General features: G+C 37.5%; 1 protein-coding gene across 16 annotated transcripts in view; it reads right to left on the bottom strand.

Annotated features, from left to right (window-relative positions):
• The window catches only part of CNTN1 (contactin 1), a 417,723-nt gene that overhangs the window by 151,863 nt on the left and 245,496 nt on the right, over positions 1-20,364 (bottom strand). For all 16 annotated transcript variants that reach the window (XM_004461145.2, XM_004461143.2, XM_058307813.1 and 13 more), the window contains 5 exons: positions 20,175-20,347; positions 18,010-18,105; positions 7,500-7,706; positions 4,382-4,481; positions 4,044-4,225 (listed from right to left, as the gene is read on the bottom strand). In XM_004461145.2, coding sequence (XP_004461202.2) covers positions 4,044-4,225; positions 4,382-4,481; positions 7,500-7,706; positions 18,010-18,105; positions 20,175-20,347 — 758 coding nt within the window. The remainder of the gene's footprint in view (positions 1-4,043; positions 4,226-4,381; positions 4,482-7,499; positions 7,707-18,009; positions 18,106-20,174; positions 20,348-20,364) is intronic.

The following is a 20,364-nucleotide window of genomic DNA, read 5'->3' as shown; positions in this document are numbered from 1 at the left end:
CTGCCTCCCTCTCCCATGCTCTCCTTCACTAACTCTTAAATGTCTGTGGCTCCCCAAACCTCTTCCTCACCTCCAGGACATTTTTTCATGCTGTCTCTTTTTATTCTTTAAACAGGATTTACTGAAAATTAAAAATATGCCAAGTAAATTTCTGGGTATTTAGGATACTAGAGTGAGTAAATTAGTCAAAAATTTTTGTTGTCATGGAGCTTACAATTTGGGTATGGCATAATAAAAAATAATCAAAATTCAAATCTATAGTATATTAGGAGGAATAACCATCTGTCGAAACTTAATCAAGAAAAGTATGTACAGAAAACTAGGGAAATCACAGATCAGAATATTCAATCCAAGTTGAGATGTTGACCTCGCAGGTTCAAAGAACAGTGAGAAGGCAAGTGTGGCTGAAGCAGAGCGGGCAGGGAGAGAGCCGTCGGGAGGATATCAGAGGGGAAGGAAATCACTTGGGATCTTTTAGGCTATTATAGTGATTCTGGCCTTTATTCCGAGGGGAAGGTTTTAAGCACAGAAGTGCCATGATCTGACATGAGTTTTTAAAAACATCAGACAGGCTACCAGATTGACAAAAACTCGTGGGGTGGAGAAGAGGACAAAGTGGAAACCTGGGAAACCTGTTAAGATGCTAGAGCAATCATCCAGAAAAGAGAAGACGCTGATATGGATCGGGGGGTGACAGTGTAAGTGGCAAGGCGTGTCATATCCCACATATATTGTTAAGGTAAGCTTTAGGACTTCCTGATACACGAGGTGTGGGACATGAGAGAAAAGGAACAGTCAAGGGCAAGACCAGAGAGTTTGGCCTAAGAAACTGAAAGGATGGAGCTGTCTTAAATTTTTATAAAGAAGACTACAAAAATAACAGATTTACAGAAAAAGCAAGGATTCTGTTTTGTTCCTAAGTTTGATGTGGAGCAGTGAATGTTGTTGGGACGGTTGTAGCTGCAGTTCAGGGGGAAGGTCTGGACTAGAGTTTTCAAGGCAGAGATGGCACTTAAGGGCACGAGCGTGAGTGAGACCCCAGGGGGTGAGTGCCGTAGAGCAGAGTTACACAGCCTGAGCCCTGAGCTCTCCAGTGTTGAAATGGTACGGCATTCAGAAGACAGCAAAGGGGATTGAGAGTGACATAGTGTGGGTGCCAGAAGCCAACTACAGAAAGTGAGTCATGGATGGAGAAGTTAGCTGTGGTGACCACTGCTGATAGATCAGGTTAAGATAAAACTGAGAGTTGACCACAGCTTTTGTAATCCAGAGGGTACTGGTAATCATGAAAAGAACAATTTTGATGGCTACGTGGGGATGAAAATCAATCAGAGGGCATTTACAGAGAAGACAGCTTGGAGAATATAGACAAATCTTCTAAGATTTTTATTACTTTTTTGGGGGGAGACAGGTAAAAGAGAAATAGGGTAGAAGCCAGAGCTAAAAACAGCATTTTAAAGAAGGAATAGTTAGAGCCACTGTATGCTCATGGGAATGATCTAGTTAAGAGTAAAAATTGCTTATGCTGTGGGGAGGGGGGGATTGCTGGAGCAATTTATCCTTAAGTAAATTGGAGTGGTAAAATCTAATGCAAAAGTGAGGTATTGGCCTTGGATAGCGGCAGAAGTGGTTCAGCTATAGCAAAAAGAGATGTGGGTAGAGACGTAGATGATGGACAGATATGGGGTGGGAGCTCGTGGAAGTTCTCATTTGATTGCTCGCATTGCTTTTTTGTGAAATAGGAAGTATTTCAGTTGAGAGCAAGTGTTATGGAGTTGAAGAAAGGGTGAAGGCATGAAACAGTTACCTAAGAAATTGGGAGAGTAAGTGGACTAGGGAAGGGTGGTATATTGCCAGGCAGACCTAACAGAAAGTTAGTGAGTATCCATTTTAAGTGGACCCTTCAACATGGTTGTATTTATATCTAGTCTTATTCAATTTTCTAGATTCATGTGTGAAGACAGAGAGTCAGATTTAACCAAGGTTAGTCTTTTGCAAAGTAGAGAAAAGTGAGAGGTTATGCAGGGGAATGACAATGATTGATCCTGAGATCAATTTTAGAAGATGAAGGTATGGGGTAGAGGAGGTGAGAGTCAGTCAAAGCAGCAGGATTTTTGGATTATAGGTGCTGGTAGAGTGAAAGGATTGTAGGAGTCAGGGTGTTGGAGGGAGGGAACAGGATAGATAGGAAGTGGGGGTCCAGGTGAAAAGTTTGAAACTGAATTCTCTAGGGACTGCACTTTCTTGTAACACTGAGGTCTAGGGCATGGCTTGGGAGTGGGTTGCTGAGGTAGAGTGAAAGACAGGATCATTGGAAGACAGGAGTTCAAGGAATTGAGAGGCCAAAATAATATTTATCATGTATGTGGATTTTAATGTCACTAGGTATTAAGTCAGGGGTAGTGATATAGATAATGGGAGTTACCAACAGGAAAATCTTAGAGAAATGAGGATCGACTCCTTCCTCTGCTAGAGGCTGAGTCTTGTTTAAAGGAAGAGAGAGAGAAGATGGTCTAGAAACGTCATTGAAGAGCCAGAAAGGCAGTGGTGCTGCAAATCAAATGAGATGAGGGCAGTGAAAGAAAAGTAGTCACTGCCCAACAAGTCTTCAGGGCAAGCAGTATCTCCAAGGGAGCGCCAGGTTTCAGGTAGTGGAAGAGGGTGAGCAGGTGAGAATATAGGGCATTGTGGACTGGTATGTCGGAGAGCACAGTGCAGGGATTTCAGAAGCTGGGGCTGCGTAGGAAATGCAGAAAAGGAAATGTGCAGAGTAGGGTGGGCACCAGGGTCCAGGAGAGGAGGGGCCATGGAAATCAGGGCTCTTTATGGAGAATGAAATGGACAGAAGAAGGCTGAAATGGGGTTGATCCAAGTGGTTTCTCAGCAGGTGGTGGGTTTGAGCCTGATGTGGGGCTGCATGTGCTGGGTGAGAGGAGGCACTTAGTTCCTCCCAGATTAAAAGGAGACCCGAGTGTCTGGAGAGGGATGTGTTGCTCAGTGTGCATGGGTGGGGGCTTGCCTTGGCCCTAAAACCATGTCCTTTCCCCATTCTCATATTCCAACTCAGCTTAGGTATCATCTCTAGTTTCTCCTGTTACCCATATTCTCAATGTGGCTAAGAGAAGTGCTCCCATGTGCCGCACCAATATCCCAGGGAAATTTCCATGTTGCACCCTCAGTTTTCTTTCTCTACATTTTGTGTATGTGCAAATAAGGGTGTACTCATCCGTTTGTATGCCAGCAATCTGTGGTTTAACGAGCGTGATTTTCATGCACTTTAAACTGGTAGAACTGCCTTGAACCAAGCCATAATGCACAGCTTCTGCTTTAAATTAAAAGATAGTGAAACAAGAGTGTGAGAAAGTGGGTAATATAATAATAAACAAGCTACATGACTTGTATATTCTCAAAATTATCAAGAACGTTACTATGGAGAAGTGGACTTGGCCCAGTGGTTAGGGCGTCCTTCTACCACACGGGAGGCCCGTGGTTCAAACCCCGGGCCTTCTTGACCCGTGTGGAGCTGGCCCATGCGCAGTGCTAATGTGCGCAAGGAGTGCCCTGCCATGCAGGGGTGTCCCCCCGCGTAGGGGAGCCCCACGCACAAGGAGTGCGCCCCGTAAGGAGAGCTGCCCAGCGCGAAGGAGAGTGCAGACTGCCCAAGAATGGCACCATCCACACAGAGAGCTGACACAACAAGATGATGCAACAAAAAGAAACAGATTCCCAGTGCTGCTGATAAGGGTAGAAGCGGTGACAGAAGAACACACAGTGAATGGACACAGAGAGCAGACAACTGGGGGAGTGGGGGGGGAATAAATAAAAAAACAAATCTTAAAAAAAAATAAAAACCAAAACAAAACACTACTATGAATCCATCATACACATTTATGGCAAACATAAAATATTTCACCTTTCTTCATGATGTAATATATATTACTGTTTTTAAAACTATTAATTGTTATATACTAGTTTTTCAAGTATGAAAAAAATGGCTCTAAGATACTTGTGGCATTTATAGAAAATTAAAATAACAGATCTACCTTGAACATAAACTCTTGCCTGGTATTTATCCTTTCCCCGGATGTTCTCGGCCTCACATTCATATAAGCCTTCATCTTCTATCTGAATATTGAAGATCTTGAGGACAGCCCCAGAGGTGCTAATCTCAGCAGTGCTTGGCATTGGTTCTAGGACCTTCCGCCATCGGATATCAGGAACGGGACTTCAAACAAAAGACACAAGTGCTAAGTGTCCACAACATTTAAAAGACAAAGCCTTTGTTTATGTTTACAGCTTAATATGTACATCATTTATTCCCTGAAATGATACAAAATTAATGTACTTTACATATGTTCGTTTAAAATGTAAATACACTTACTTTCCAAGCGCAAAACACTCTAAAGTCACATTTTGGCCCATCAGGGCATATACGTCCTTGAACTGAACTACGATATCAGCAGGATATGGTTTTGTTGTTCCTAAGATTAAGAGAAATGCAACAGTAACAGTTATTAAACAGAATAGTGGGGTTTTTTTGTTTTTATTTTTGTTTTTAACATTGTCATTTGTACAGGATTAGAACTGCTTCAGTGTGGAAGGCTCTTCTCTGCACTGGTTCTGAAAAAATCTACCCTGGCATAAGAGGCTTGTTGGTGAATATGTAGCATGTAGCTAGTATGAACTTTATCAAGTATTTTCGATATTATTGGCTAATTCTGACAGCTCCATAATCAATCTTAGCCAACTCTCTAAAAAATTCGAGAAGTCTTTAGAGCGTGTTCAGAGTGTAAAACCCTAAGTCAGGTGCTAGGTGGGCCTCAGAAGGAAGAGAAAGAAGGAAGGAAATGAGGGGTGAGGGGAAAAGGAAGGATGTGAAAGGAGGCGCCAAGGCAAGCAAAGGGAGAGTAACAAAGAAGGAACCATGGAGAAGAAGGCAAAGGGGAAACTAGTTGAAAAGAGGGAAAAAGAGGGAAAAACAGAAAAACATTTATTCAGACAGCACTGTGCTTATTAATATAGATACTTCATTTATTTTGCATCTCAGTTCTGAATGATGTTATATTACTTTGATCTTATAGGGGAAGAAACAGGCTCTGAAAATTCAAGTATATTATTTAAGATCACAATGCCAATGTATACTTTACACTGTACAATGCAAAAGAGACAGGTAGATAACAATGACCAGAAATACAAGCCAGAACAAAATAAGCGGTCTGAAAGAGAGGCTGTCAAGAAGGATTATTGGAAATGTATAGGGTCTGTGAGAATTTCAGGTAGGGGTGGCACTTGAACTGGACCAGTTCAAGTTGAGGAAACAGCATATTGTGTCAAAGTTCCAGGATTTTGCAGGGAATGAAAAAAGATCTAGGAATGCAAATGATGTTGAAGAATATGTAGTTGAGTATGAGGTTGAACCCATAATCTAGAAGGCCTGAAAACGTGGCATTAATGATTTGATTTTGAGACTAATTTCCCTTGTGGATAACTCCAAGTGGGTTTTGGTAAGAGGAGTAATATGAATCTTACCTTTGGTTTAAGTAGAGGACCTTGTTGGCAGTTTTAAAGGATGAAGCATGGAGAAAAGAAAGATAGAAGAGAATCAGAGATTTACAGAAGCTGTTTAATTAATCACCAGGTAAAACAGGTGAGGGCCTGAGGTAGGGCACAGTCACAGTGGGAACAGAAAGGAAGGAACAGATCTAAGTTGTATTTGAGAGGCAGATCAACAGGGCTATCTCTTGAATCAATGTTTCTTTTGGTGTTGACAAAAGACCCACTTTATTAGAAACTCATTAAACCTGGAGATACCTGGGTCACATCCCAGGCTGTGTTTTCTCCATACTTCCCTGGTACTTACAGACTAAATGAGAAACACTGGATAAGGTGTCCTGAAGATCAGGAGGGAGTGTGTAGGTTAACAATCCTACCTGGAGCTACTAGAAATATGATATTGTTGCTACCAGAAGAGGAGAAGGTTTAGTGGGGAGATAACAGGTGTGTTTGGAACACTTGGCCCTTAACATCCTTGATAGCCTTCTGTGGAGCAAGTCTGGCAGGTGAGTGGAATTAAGGTCTGAACATAGGAAAATGTTTTGAAGGTGAGAATTTGGAAGCTTCTACTCTTGAAGATGTGTGAATGGATAAGAATTTCCAGGAAGAGATTAGAGAGATGTATAAGAAGGAAAAAGATCTGGTCAAGGACACATAGAATTTTTTCCTATTAAGGAAGGTGGGAGATGACTAGAGAATGGAAGGAGTCAAGGAAATTAGAAGAAAAGTTCAAGAGAGGCAGAAGAGGTCAACATTGTCAAAGGTCAAACAGACTAAGGACTGACTTTTGGATTTGGCGAATGGGAAGTCATTGTGTTTATTCAAGAGCTATTTTCACTGAATAGAAAAGAATATGCCGAGGGAAAGCCTTAGGGGAGAATTCGTAGATTCAGAAGGAAATAAAAGAAGTGATGGAGTGAATTCCCTGAATGAATCAGATGGGATGCAAACCAGAGGAACTGGAGGAATTAACTTGAGCAGTAGGAGAAACATTTATTCCAGTAAGACAGGGAGTAAGAAAATGAATGCTAAAATGCATGTATATTTCTGGGAGAAAGTGGGAAAGAAAATCAAAGGGATTTTTGCATAATGGCGCCTTTCATATGGTGAAGTAGAGGTGAGAGCATCCTTTAAGAGTAGAGAAGGTGGGAAGATCCAGAAAGTCAGCAAGTTTGCCTTGAGGAGAATCATAAAAAATGGAATCTCAGTGGCGTAAGTCTGTCAACTCTGAAGCTGGTATTTCCTGAGAAGTCCAAACTCAGTAATGTGATTGTAGCAGCAGGACAGGGATAAGATTCACATGCAGCATCCCAATATGCTGTGGTCTGATTCTCTTAAGAGGTTGTGCAGTTAAAAAAAAGGGGGGAGAGGAGCTGTTCAAGGGGAGCCTGGGAAGAAGCCAATCAGTATGTGAGTGGTCATTCAGCACGATGCCACAGAAGCAGCACCCTACGCTCATTACTTAAAGGAGAAAAGGCGATTTATTTCCTTATTTACTTCATGTAAATAGTCCCTTAAAAATCAAAATAATTAAGCTGCCTTTTGTTTTTCTAAATCTGCAATCACTTTAGTTGGTCTTGATCTAATCATCTGTTCTCCTTCACGAACTAGAAGTTGGAATGACCCTGAGACAAAAGTCCAATGCCAGTGATTCCATTACAACCAATTTGCTGGCAGTCGGTGAATGAACCAACACCCTGTTGGTCTTCTGAGCTAGAGGCAACTACTCTGAACTCGCCCATCTTAGGGCAACGTTATTGCATGAAACTTCTCTACTCCTGAAGCTAAGAACCATGGCTTTGACGCCACTCCAAGTGGAGCACTATGTCTTGCCTTGCCTTCGCATCCAGTTAGTCTCTCCCCATGGGCCATTACTTTTCATTTTTATAAGTCTACCATAAGTAGACAAATTGGTCTAAGCAGAGTGCACAAAATCAGATACTTACGTTCAGGTAGTGGAATGAGTGGGATAAATTTGCTGAACACACTCTTCGTAATAGAAGGACTAGACACAAAGCATGAATAATTGCCCTTGTCAGATTCTTCCACATTCGCAATGTAGAGATTGCCGTTTGTCTGAGACACAAATCTTCGTTTATCCATTGTGATAAATACAGGAAATTCATTGAGAAGCCAGCGGTAGCTAAGATCATCTAGAAGAAAATATTGTCTTTTAAATATTAAGCTCTTCTCCAAAAGCAAAGGTTTTGTTTTCTAGAACCAAGCTATTAAAATAATCTAATCTAGGCTATTGTAGAGTAAATGTATGAAGTAAGTCAAGACAGACGGCACACTTTCTATTAGCTACCATATTTTAAGTGAATAAAAGCAGTGTGCTAAGCAAAGGTGCCTATTTATCTCTCAACATTGTTTTATGGATTATTAATATCATTACTTCCATTTTGTTGAGAGGCAAAATGAAATTCAGAGAGGTTAAACAACTTGCATAGAATTTCCTCTTGTTAAGTAGAAGCAGGATTTTGAAATCTTGGTCTGATAACCCCAAAGTCCATGCTCATTCTGACCTACTGCATTTTATAACTAAAATCAGGATTACTAGCCATACTGTGACTTTATCTCTTTTTCCTTTTCGTACTCCTATTGTAAATTATAGATTTAGAAATTGGTTTATATAACTTGTTATGATCAAATTAAAATGTGAAAACCACAGAAACAGGAAAAAGCATGTTATGGGTATTCTTAAATATTAGGAAGTTTACTGTATGGTAATTTTCTTAATTTTTTTTAAATTAGAGAAATTATAGGTTTACACATCCATCATGCATAAAATACAGGACTCCCATACAGCACCCCAACACCAATATCTTGTATTGGTGTGGAACATGTGTTTCAACTGATGATAGAACTTTTAAAAATTGTGCTAATTTAAATAAATAGTAATTACCTTTCATACAATTGATGAAAATTATTAAAATGTACTATTAATTGTTGTCCATAGTTTATGTTAGGACATTACATTATTTTTCCATATTCATTTCCATAATTCATGAAATTCGTGAAAGAAAACTTGTACTATACTTGTACCATAAACTATAACCCATTTTCTACAATAGGGTTCACTGAGTTATACAGTCCTATGCTTTATCTTTTCATTTTAATTCTAGTAACATATACTACCTAAAGTTTTCCCTTTTAACCATATTCACCTATATAATTCAGTGCAGTTAGTTATACTCACATTAATGTGCTACCATCACCACCATCCATTTCCAAACTTTTACAATTTTGTTTGGGATTGCATTGAATCTATAAATTATTTTGGGTAGAAATGATCTTAATGATATTTAGTTTTCCAATCCCTGAACACAGAATATCCTTCTTTTATTTAGGTCTTTGATTTCTTTTAGCAATGTTTTGTAGTTTTCTTTGTACAAGTCCTTTATATCCTTGGTAAAATTTATTCTGACATATTGGTTCTTATAGTTGCTACTGTAAATGGAATTTTTTGTTAATTTCCTCCTCTGAATGCTCATTACTAGTGTATAGAAACACTACTGATTTTTGTGTGTTCATCTTGCATCCCTCCATTTTGCTGAATTTGTTTATTAGCTCTAGTAGTTTTGGGACTTTCTATATGTAGGATCATGTCATCTGCAAATAGTGAAAGTTTTACTTTTTCATTTCCAATTTGGATGCCTTTAATTTCTTTTTTGACTTAAGTGCTCTGGCTAGAACTACCAGTATAATTTTGAATAGCAGAGTTGACTGTGGGCATCCATGTCTTATTCTAGAACTTAGAGGGAAAGTTTACAGTCTTTCACCACTGAGTGTGATATTAGCTGTGGATTTTTCATATATGCTCATTATCAGGTTGAGGATGTTTCCTTCTATTTCAATTTTTCTTTTTCTTTTCTTTTTTTTTTAAACAAGAAAGATTGCTTGGGGAACAGATGTAGCTCAAGTGGTCGAGCACCTGTTTCCCATATACAAGTTCCTGGGTTTGATCCCTGGTGCCTCCTAAAAACAAATAAACAAAACAAATAAAAAAATCACCTCTCACTGGGGAGTGGATATAGCTCAGTAGTTGAGTGCCTGCTTCCCATGTGTAAGGCCCTGGGTTCAATCCCTGATACCAACTGAAAAAAAAAAAGGCTGCTTGATTTTATCAAATGCCTTTTCTGCATGAATGGAGAGGATTGTGTGTTTTCCCCCCCTTCATTTTTATTAATGTGGTGTATAACATTAATTGGTTTTCTTATGTTCAACCACCTTTGCATGCCTGGAATAAAACCCACTTGTCATGGTATATAATTCTTTTAATATGATTTTGGTTTCGATTTACAAACCAATATCTTTTTGTTGAAGATATTTGTATCTATATTCATAAGAGAAACTGGTCAGCAAATTCCTTTTCTTATAGTACTTTACCTGGGTTTGGATTTAGGATGATGTTGGCCGCATAGAATGAGTTAGGTAATGCTCCTTCTTTTTCCATTACTTGGAAGTTTTTGAACAGGATTGATATTAACTCTTCTTGGAATGACTGGCAGAATTCACCTGTGATGCCATCTGGTTCTGGGCTTTTATTTCTTGGGAAGTTTTGGATGACTGACTTAATCTTTTTACTTGTAATTGCTCTATTGAGGTCTTCTATTTCTTCTAATCAGTTTAAGTTGTTTGTGTGTTTCTAAGAATATGTCCATTTTATCTAGGCTGTCTAATTAGTTGGCATAAAGTTATTCCTAGTATCCCCTTATAATCCTGTCTATTTATGTGGAGTCAGTAATAATATCCCCCTTCTCATTTCTGATTTTTTCAGTTGCATCTTCTCTCTTTTTTTCTTTGTCAGTCTAGCTAAAGGTTTGTCAATTTTATTGATCTTTTCAATGAACTAAATTGTGGTTTTGTTGATTCTCTCTGTTATTTTTTATTCTCAATTTCATTTATTTCTGCTCTAATCTTTGTTATTTCTTCCTTTCTGTTTGTTTTGGGATGAATTTGCTCTTATTTTTCTATTTCCTCCATATGTACAGATATGCTTTTTATTTTAGCTGTCTTCTTTTCTAATGTAAGCATTTAGGGCTATAAATTTCCCTCTTAGTACTGCCTTTGCACATCCTATAATTTTTTAAAAATCCATTGAAGTATATCACACATGTGTAAACATACATAAACAACAAGCGTATAGTAATATTGTGAACTTACAAAAAAATACTTAATACTATACAGGGAAATCATACCTCACCCTATCAACAATACCATGCGTTTTTGTGAAACATAGTTAACTAATGATTAAAGAGCATCCTCAAAATACTACTCCCAGGAAAGCGGCTGTGCCTCAATCAACTGGGCTCCCATCTATCATATGGGAGGCCCTGGGTTCGCATCCCAGGGCCTCCTTGTGAAGGCAAAGCTGGCCTCTGCGGAGAACTGATGGCCCGTATGCCAAGGAGAACTGATGGCCCATGCCCATGGAGAGCTGGCACAGCAAGATGATGCAACAAAGGGAGACAAGCAGACACAGAAGAACGCACAGCAAATGGACACAGAGTGCAGACAGCAAGCAAGCTGCAAGGTGGGGGGATAATTAATTAATTAATTAATTTAAAAATATTACTACCAACCAAAGAATATTACATTTGGTGTATTCCCCCCCAACCCACCCTATTATTATTATTTTATATCATTTATAGATTAACATACATAAACAATAAATGTATAAAAAATTTTGTGAACTTACAAAGCAAACATGCATAACATCAAACAAGGGTCCCATACATCAACCCACTACCAACACCTTGCACTGTTGTGAGACATTTATTACAAATGATGAAAGATTATCATCAAAATCTTACTAATAACTATAGTCTTACCTTACATTTGGTATATTTCCCCCAACCCCCTGTGTTAATATTTTTGAAATAAATTTTATGATAGAAGTTGTAAACGTACAAAACAATCATGCACATGTACAGAATTCCCATACAATACCCCTCCATCAAGACACCATACTGTAGTGGAACATTTGGTACAGATTTACATCCCTAGAGTACCCTTTTCAGCCACATTCCCATTTATAAACCAGCTGTTACTCACTATAATGTGTTACCGCCAACTCTATACATTTCCACACTTTTACAACAAAGTTAATTAAAACTTCTACATACATTAAAAGTCAGTAGTCCATCTCAGTCCTCCTCATATCTCCTTTAAAAATCAACCACCTACTACCAGGCCTTAAAGATATTTTCCTAAATTTTCTTCTAGAAGCTTTATGGTTCTTGCTTTTATACTTAGGTTTTTGATCCATTTTGAGTTAATTTTTGTATAAGGTGTGAGATAGGGGTCCTCTTTCCTTCTTTTGGCTATGGATATCCAGTTCTCTCATCACCATTTGTTGAATGGACTATTCTGTCTGAATTGGTTGGCTTGTCAAATATCACTTGACCATAGATGTAAGGGTTTGTTTCTGAACCATCAATTCAATTCCACTGGTCTATATGTCTGTCTTTATGCCAGTACCATGCTGTTTTTAACCACTGTAGCTAGGTAATATAATTTAAAGCCTGGAAGTGAGAGTCTTCCAACTTCACTTTTCCTTTTTAAGATGTTTCTGGCTATTCAGGACCCCACACCCTCCCAAATAAATTTGATAAACATGTTTCCTATTTATTTTTTAAATGCTGGTGGAATTTTTATCAAGATTACATTGAATCTGCATATCAATTTGGGTAGAACTGACATCTTAATGATATTTAGTCTTCCAATCTGTGAGCATGGAGTGTTCTTCCAATTATTTAGGTCTTTTTAAAATTTCTTTTAACAATGAGTTGTAGTTTCTGAACACAAGTGCTCTACATGATTGGTTAAGTTTATTCCTAAATATTTGATTCTTTTAGTTGCTATTATAAATGGAATATTTTTTCCTGACTTCCTCCTCAGATTGCACATTACTACTGTCTTTTAAAGTCTATTTCAACTCATATAAGTATATATACTCTGACTTTTTTTGTTTGTTTATTGAATGTATAGAATATATTTTTCCAGCCTTTCGCTTTCAATCTATTGGTATACTTGGGTCTAAGATGGGTCTCTTGCAGGCAGCATATAGGTGGCTCATATTTTCTTATCCATTCTGCCAGTCTGTGAGTTTTGACTGGGGAGTTTACTCCATTAACATTCAATGTTATTACTATAAAGGCGGTTCTTATTTCACCCATTTTCACCTTTGGGTTTCATCTGTCATATTTTATTTTCACCACTCTTTTGAGACTTTTTGTTACTTTTACTGATACAAGCTTCATGTCTAGACTCTCTTCCAAGTCTTTCTCCCCTGTCTTTTCTTTACAAACTGTCGTATACACTTTAGTATTTCCTGCAAAGCCAGTCTCTTGGTTACAAACTCTCTCAGTTTCTGATTATCCCTGGTTATTCTAAACTCACTCTCATTTTTGGAAGACAATCTTGTGGTGCTACTTATGTGTACACAATATTGGACTATAGTGAAATTGGTCAGGCTAATTTAATGTCCAATGTGGATTTTTCAATTTATTTACTTAATAAATATGATGCAAAATGTAAACCATAATGTAAACCATTGACCACAGATAGCAGCAATGCTTTGATATTTGTTCATCAATTGCAATAAATATACCATACTCATGTAGGATAGGGAAGGATTGTTGCCACTATGTGCCAAACATTGCTAAACAAAACAGGCATGGTTTCTGCCCTTGTGGGACTTGTAACCTAAGTTAACTTTGTCTGAAAAATGGTAATCAATAGGCCATTCATTTGAACAAAATAATAATTGCAATATGTTAGAAGCTATCATCTCTCATTATAATAAAGATATGATTTACTACTGCAGTTAAAATTGGGGCAGTCAAAATATAGGTAGGGTCACTTGTCCAAAACCTTACAAAACAGGGAGGCAGAACTGATGTTCTCACCATCTCCCACCCCCACCCCCAAAACCAAAACAAACAGTAATGTGATGGGCGGTATAATTGCCCTGGTTAATTCTGGTGATTAAGAGCTAATCCCAGATTCAATCCTCAGGAACTCCATAGACTATTTTTTTTTATGCATGTCTTTTCTAGTCCTATGCAAATGATAAAATCAATAATCTCTGAAAAAGCCATCACCTGTTTTCTTCATAGCACTATTGGCTGGGTTGAACAATAAATTACTGTAAAATTAATATTTCAGAAAGAGTAAATGCTATCATATGCTTAAGAAATGTCACTTTTATTGATAGATGTTTGAGATTTCTTCCCCTTGCCCCAGGGAAGAATGGACCAAATTACAGGTGAAATTTGTTTTGGCCAATTACAGAACATTTGGTTAGTTTCATCCTATCATTTGGAAAAAAAGACATCACTTATCTAACTTGTTAAATAATGTATCATTTTTCCTTGAAGTACATTTAATGTACTTTAATATGCCCTGAGGAACAATTTGCAAACTATTTTAGGATCGGGTGTTTTGTTTTCTTTTGTTAATTAACCATAACAAATGGAATCTATCTATAATAAAGAAATCCCTGTAGCTTCCTATTAGTGCTTTGATACCCGCATAAACTGTACCTTGAATTTGTTTAGAAATGAATTTATACCCAGTTATTCTGTGAGCTAATGATGTATCCTCTACCATATTCTTTTTTCACTCTTTCATTCTGAACTATTTTGTGCTGACCTTTTTTTTTTTTTTGGAGGTATGGGGGATTGAACCCAGGACCTTGTACATAGAAAGCAGGTGCTCAATCACTGAGCTACATCTGCTCCCCTTTGCTGATCTTTTTAATCAATTGAGACTCATTCATGATCATATTCCATAGGCCACTAGTTACTTTTCCTAAAAGCATTCTCATTTTCTTATTAACTTCTAAATTAACAATATGTCTATTATTAGGTATTTTGTATTTTGCCAGTAGTACCTACTCGTCAAATGATGGACATTTATTCTCTATATTCTCTCTCAATATACAATACATCATTTATATTTTGTGGCATATGGGAACTCAGTTTCTAATACTGACACTGATAGAAGATTAACTGGCAATGAAGCATTTTATTTTCATTTATTGAGGGTCTAAGAGCTTAAGAAGTATTAAAATGATCAAATATTTACTGAAATAGAATAAATCAAAATTTGAATAGACAAATATACCTTTCTATGAAAATGTAACTTCTAGATTATATCATCAATTTAAAAATACATTTATTTAGTCCATCACCCTCTTTCTCCCTCATTCTTCAAATATTTTTTGAGCACTTCCTTTGTGCTAGGTACTAGGCAATCAGCTTATGTCAAATGTTATGATAAAATTGAATAAACATTTGTACTGAAATGCACATTTGTGATTGTTCCTAATTAGTGAAATATTTCAAATTAGAGTTTTCTCCTTTGCAAGGAAATGTAGAACACCCAAATCCATTGAAAAATTTAACAGATTCTGAGAGATGAGATTTTCCTTCTGGACTTTTTCATGTATGTAAATGAGAGAAAACATTTCTGTAATTGTAAATCAAAAATCTTCAGTGTAATAAAATGTGTTTTTTTATAATAATAATAGACCCAAAATATTAAATGTGCTGAGATATAGTTTATTTTCTTTGATAAGAATATATTGAAATTACATATACATTTTATCATTTCCAAATATATAATTCAATTTGAAGCTCATAACAAGCTCTGTAAAGTATGTGGCATGGGGATTACCATCTCCAAATTTCAAATGAGGAAACTGCAGTGCAGAGAGTTTAAGTGGCATGCCTATGTTTACTCGTCATAGTAAGAACTGAATCCCAGTTTACCAGATCACCAAAGAGAGCAATAGGGCTTGGCGACTATAAATAGTTGCATGTGTAACAAAATAAGAGCTTCAGAACCAAAAGACGGGTTCCTCTGCACCCTCAACTGAAAGAAGTCCTAAGCTGCACAGCACAAAAAATTAATCCACATTTAGGAAGAAGGAGGATTCGTGGCACAGAGATTGTAAAACAGTACATACGCACATGCATACATTATGGTTTTGAAGCATATATCCACTCTTATATTTGAAGGTAGCATGTCCAATGTTTGACATATTCATAAAGCTGACAATAACAAACTGACAGAGGCAGACGGAGGGCGGTTCAGGCTCTGTTCTGTGATTAATGTGTTTCTTGGAATCACTTAAAAGACCAACTTAGATTTTATTTCACGTAAACTTATGTATCTTATTGGGATGAAGAGGTCCTAATGAAGATAAAGAGTTGCATTTTGGTTTAATGGTTTCAAGGATTTTACCAAGATAAAGAAAGGAGGATCTTGTTTTGGTCCATGAAATTCTTCATTCAGCTCAGCAGTGGAGATACAATACTGACTGTAAAAACAGAACTTAGATAAATCTCACTGCCTGTTCCTTGAACCTCTTCCACTTTCTATCTACACAGATTCCATAGGTGATCACAGGCAGTCCCATGGCTTTAAAACCAATTTATATAACAGTAACTCACAAACTGATATTTTCAGTCCAGACCTTGCTCCTAAACTCCACACCCACAGATAGAACTGCCAACCTGACAGCTCCTTTTGGAAATAAAATAAACACCTCATGCTTAACAAGCCCACACCTGTTCCTCTAGCCTAGGTAAATGGCAGTTCCTTTCTTTCAGGAGCTCCTGACAAGGGCTTTTATGTCATTCTTGATTCCTGTATTTCTCTTATAGCCTACATGGTCTACCAGGAAGCCCACTTGGCTCTTTCTTCAAAGAACATCTAGAATGTATCACTTCTTCCCATCTCCACAGCCAACTCCCTGGTCTATCATTTGCAACAATGCTTAACTGATCTACCTCCTTTCACCTTTGCCCTGCCATATAGTCCTTTCTTAAAACAGCAGCCAGAGTTATTTTTCTATAACCTAAGCCATATCATATGACTCCTCTTATCAAAGTCCTCCAATGAAAACCTCACTCAAAAGTCAAAGTAATGACTATGACTTATGAGGCTCTTGACTTCTCTGGTTTCATTTCTTACTATGGTCTACCTTTTTCACTCTATTCCAGCCCACCATCCTCAGTCTTCCCCATACTCCATGTCAGGCCTTTGTCCTTGGCGCTTCATCTGCCTGGCATGGCCCTCCTTCAGATACCTGTATTGTTAGCGCCTTCATTTCCTTCAGGTGTTTACTGAAAGTTATCTTCTCAGTGACAATTTTTTAAAATGTTAACCGCCCCTTACTACTTCCCTTTCCTGCATTATTTTTCTTCCTAGCTCTTATCTGTCAGTGTCTAACATGCTATCTATTTAACTACTTCTCTTGTTTGTCTCTCTCTTCCAGTAGGTTTCTGGGATATGACTTTTTCTCTTTTTCTCACTGATGTATCCCTGTGCCAAAACCATGCCTGGAATAGAGCAAGTGCTCAGAAGAAATTTTATGAGTGAGTAAGTGACCATATGAAGCCCATCCACGCTGAGTATGGTCAAATATAATAACTGGCTATTTATGATAACTAACTTTGCTTGGGGAAAACACTATGAAGACGAGGGCATTTTTTTTCATAGTTTCAGCAGGTTTCTCAAGAAAAATATTCTCATTGAGATATTATCACATTTTGGACTTCATATATTCCTCCTTTATTTATCATTTAATAGTCTTTCTCCTCTACTTATCACAACCAGAAACCGTGTGTGTGTGTGTGCATGTGTGTGTGCATGAACCAGGCTAATGAATTTCACATAAAACAATAACAGAGCCTTTCATGTTTTATTCTCATGTAGGTGTTTAAAGTCAAATTTATGACATAATATTAGAAATGTGAGAATACCAAACAATATTTATTGTTTTTCAACATAACAAGTAGTATTGATAACTTATTTCAAATGGATATATGATAAATAAAAAGTGAAAATTAGTGAAATATATTAAGTTTCATCCTTTATACTAGCACATTGGTGGTTATTATTTTAATCATATCAAATTACAGAAAGCATTTGTTCAGAGGTTGAAACCTGTAACAGAGACTAGTTAATATTGCCCTTTTTCTAAAGTGGATGATTATTCTTACTGCTTGGTAGTTCTTAAGAGAGTAATAATTTATTATGTCTCTTTCTCTTTCTCACATTTAATTACAGTTCATGTTACACTGTAGATATGAAATTGTTAATGAAATGACAGATTATATGTCATTCCTTGGTACTGTTCTATTTCAGGAATAATTTCTAGAAAATCTATCATATTTTCTCTAGTGTAACAGGAACTTTAGTGAGGACGTAATCCAACATATATATTGTTTAAAAGCTGAAATGATTATAGATATTTGGAATTAGGGCCATGACTGTAGAGCCAAACAAAGAAGAGTCTTTGAGCACTAGAATGTGATCCATTACAAGCTATGGCAAATATTATATCCTGTTTGATTACAAATGTACCATTATTATTAAGAAAAGAACAACTTGCACATTTCATTTCAGAAATGCATATAGTCACAGAGGAACTAAATTTACCTGGAAAATGATACGGAGGATCACAGAGAAGCACCATTCCTTTTCCTTCTTTCACTCTGACCTCAGGACGGTCCTCAGGTGGGAAAGGATCGAGATCTAATTATGGAAGAAAAAAAGAAAACATTAACACAAAGAGAGGCCTTCTTTAAGTGTTATTGCTCAGCAGTGAACTCACTTTTGAGCTACTGTACTTCTCGTTTGGCTTTGCGAGAGCTCTGAAAGTCCACTTCTTGCTTTATCATGCTGATGTCCACTATGCAAGTGAACACAAAGCTTGTGGACATGGATAGCAGTCTGCTTAATTCTTTTGGCAACTCAGGAGCTTTCAAATATCCTAAAGACCTTTGCTTCAGATTTAGGAAGAATTGCAATAAGGGTTTCTGGAAATATAATGGGCTTAGCCAACACCAGAGAAAGTGAGTTAGGGGGGACGTCTTAGAGGAATGGTGGAATTTGAAGGGTGCATTTCCCTTCTAAAGGCAAGCAGTAAGAGTAAAAAGCAAGATACTAGTTGGGGAACTTGAAGGTACCAATCTCTTCAAATTCTGGGCTTTCCTCAGTGCTCATTTCCTTTACTCTTTTCTGAATATTTAGAATTCATATTTTGCTTGATTCCCTCATAGTCTGCTATTTTGATTCTTTCTTTTACTGATGTTTATATTTCCAATGTTTCATTCCTGCCTCTCTTCCAGTTTCTTACCTGTTATCGGTGTCCAGACCATAATATCTCATTTTTACTTCCCTCAACATCTCTCTGAAAAATCATCTCTTCTCATGATTACCCGTCAAGTCTCCACCTCAGTCCTGATGTTTTTCTTGAATGCTATTCCTTATCCCCAAATGCCTACTCGACATTTCGACTTGAATAACTTAATATCCTATAACTCTGAGTGTGAAACCATCATTTGAGTGGTTCCTCCCATCTTTTAAATTCGTTTTACTCCCTCACATCCTACTTGTAACAAGACCAGGATATTTCTGCCCCTTGACTAGACTTTCCTTGAAAAAAAATTTGGTGGTCTCCTTTCCTTCAGAACAATGCATTCTGTCAATTCTTTCCTCAAGGTTTTGTGTCTACTATTTACATTCTTGTTGTCACCTCACTAATTTAATCTAACTGCTCACTCCCTTCTGGTAATCAGTACCAACGGGGTCTTCTTAAAACATCATTTTAATCCTATAATCCATTCTGCAAAAGACTTAATGCAACCCATAAAATAAAACGCTGGAAATCATCTGGGCAAACCCTTCCCCAAATGTACAATTCTCTTTCAGAACAACCCTAACTTTCAGCTTAGTACCGTGTTTCTCAAACTGTTTTTCATTATTGCCTCCATACCAGGTAAATCTTAATTTTATTTACATTTTAATTAATTTTTAATTTTTCCCTGCGAGAGAAATCAAATGCTAAGCAATAAAATTTTATCAGGAAGTGTTGAGAGTTGGAAGGCCACCAACCGTTGTGATATAATATCTAAGATACTTCCTCCTGCCCAGAATTTTCACCCCCTGTGGGTGGCATCACGTCCCTGGGAGAGTGCATGGCACAGCTCTTCCTTCAATGCTGGCTTTCAGGGAGACATTCACCATCCTTCAGACGTGTCCTCGGGTTTTCTGTCAAATGTCACTTACTCTTTCAAGTGCATTCATACCACTTCCCACAATACTTTTCTCTCTTGAAATGTTTCCTTCACCATGCAGTGAGGGCCTGCTTATTCTTTTAAGACTCACCTCCACTACAGGTCCTTGCCCTCACTCTGGTTCCTCCCAATTTTTCTTCTTGCTGAATTCTTATAATAGCATTAGTGATGTCTACTTTGAAGATCACAACGAACCCCCTTGTATTTTAATTTAACCCTTTCGCGTGTACATGACCTGTCTGACCATCAGCAAACTACATAAAACCTGGCTATGGGGAGAAAATGTGTCTCCTTTAATATCTCACACGAAAAGCGCTCCCTAAAATTTTTGGACTATTGAAGCAAGAGAGTCCATTTTTTTAGAATGTTTAGAGAAAGCATTTTAATAGACTGGAAAAGATGAAAGAGTTGACCATCACAGAGTGAGTTTTCTAATTTATATAGCTTTTTATTAAGAGTTAAAACACATTTAAATTTTCCTTCACCTAAATACATTTGCTCCTTTGTAAAGGAAGAATTACTTACATCCGAAGCTCAGGGTGGCTTCAGTGCTTCTGACCATCCCATAGTTATTTGATGCTAAACAGTAGTATATCCCAGCATCTTTCTGTTTGTCGGGGTTGTTGATGACAAGATTCCCTCCCACCATACTGTACCGATCACTTGTCAGATCAACATCCCCGTTATTCATTCTCCATCTATGAGAAAAAGAAAT

Source organism: Dasypus novemcinctus, chromosome 12 (genome assembly GCF_030445035.2).
Source record: "Dasypus novemcinctus isolate mDasNov1 chromosome 12, mDasNov1.1.hap2, whole genome shotgun sequence".
Lineage (NCBI taxonomy): Eukaryota > Metazoa > Chordata > Mammalia > Cingulata > Dasypodidae > Dasypus > Dasypus novemcinctus.
The sequence above is the reverse complement of the archived record's forward strand: the minus strand, read 5'-3'. Positions and strand labels throughout refer to the sequence as shown.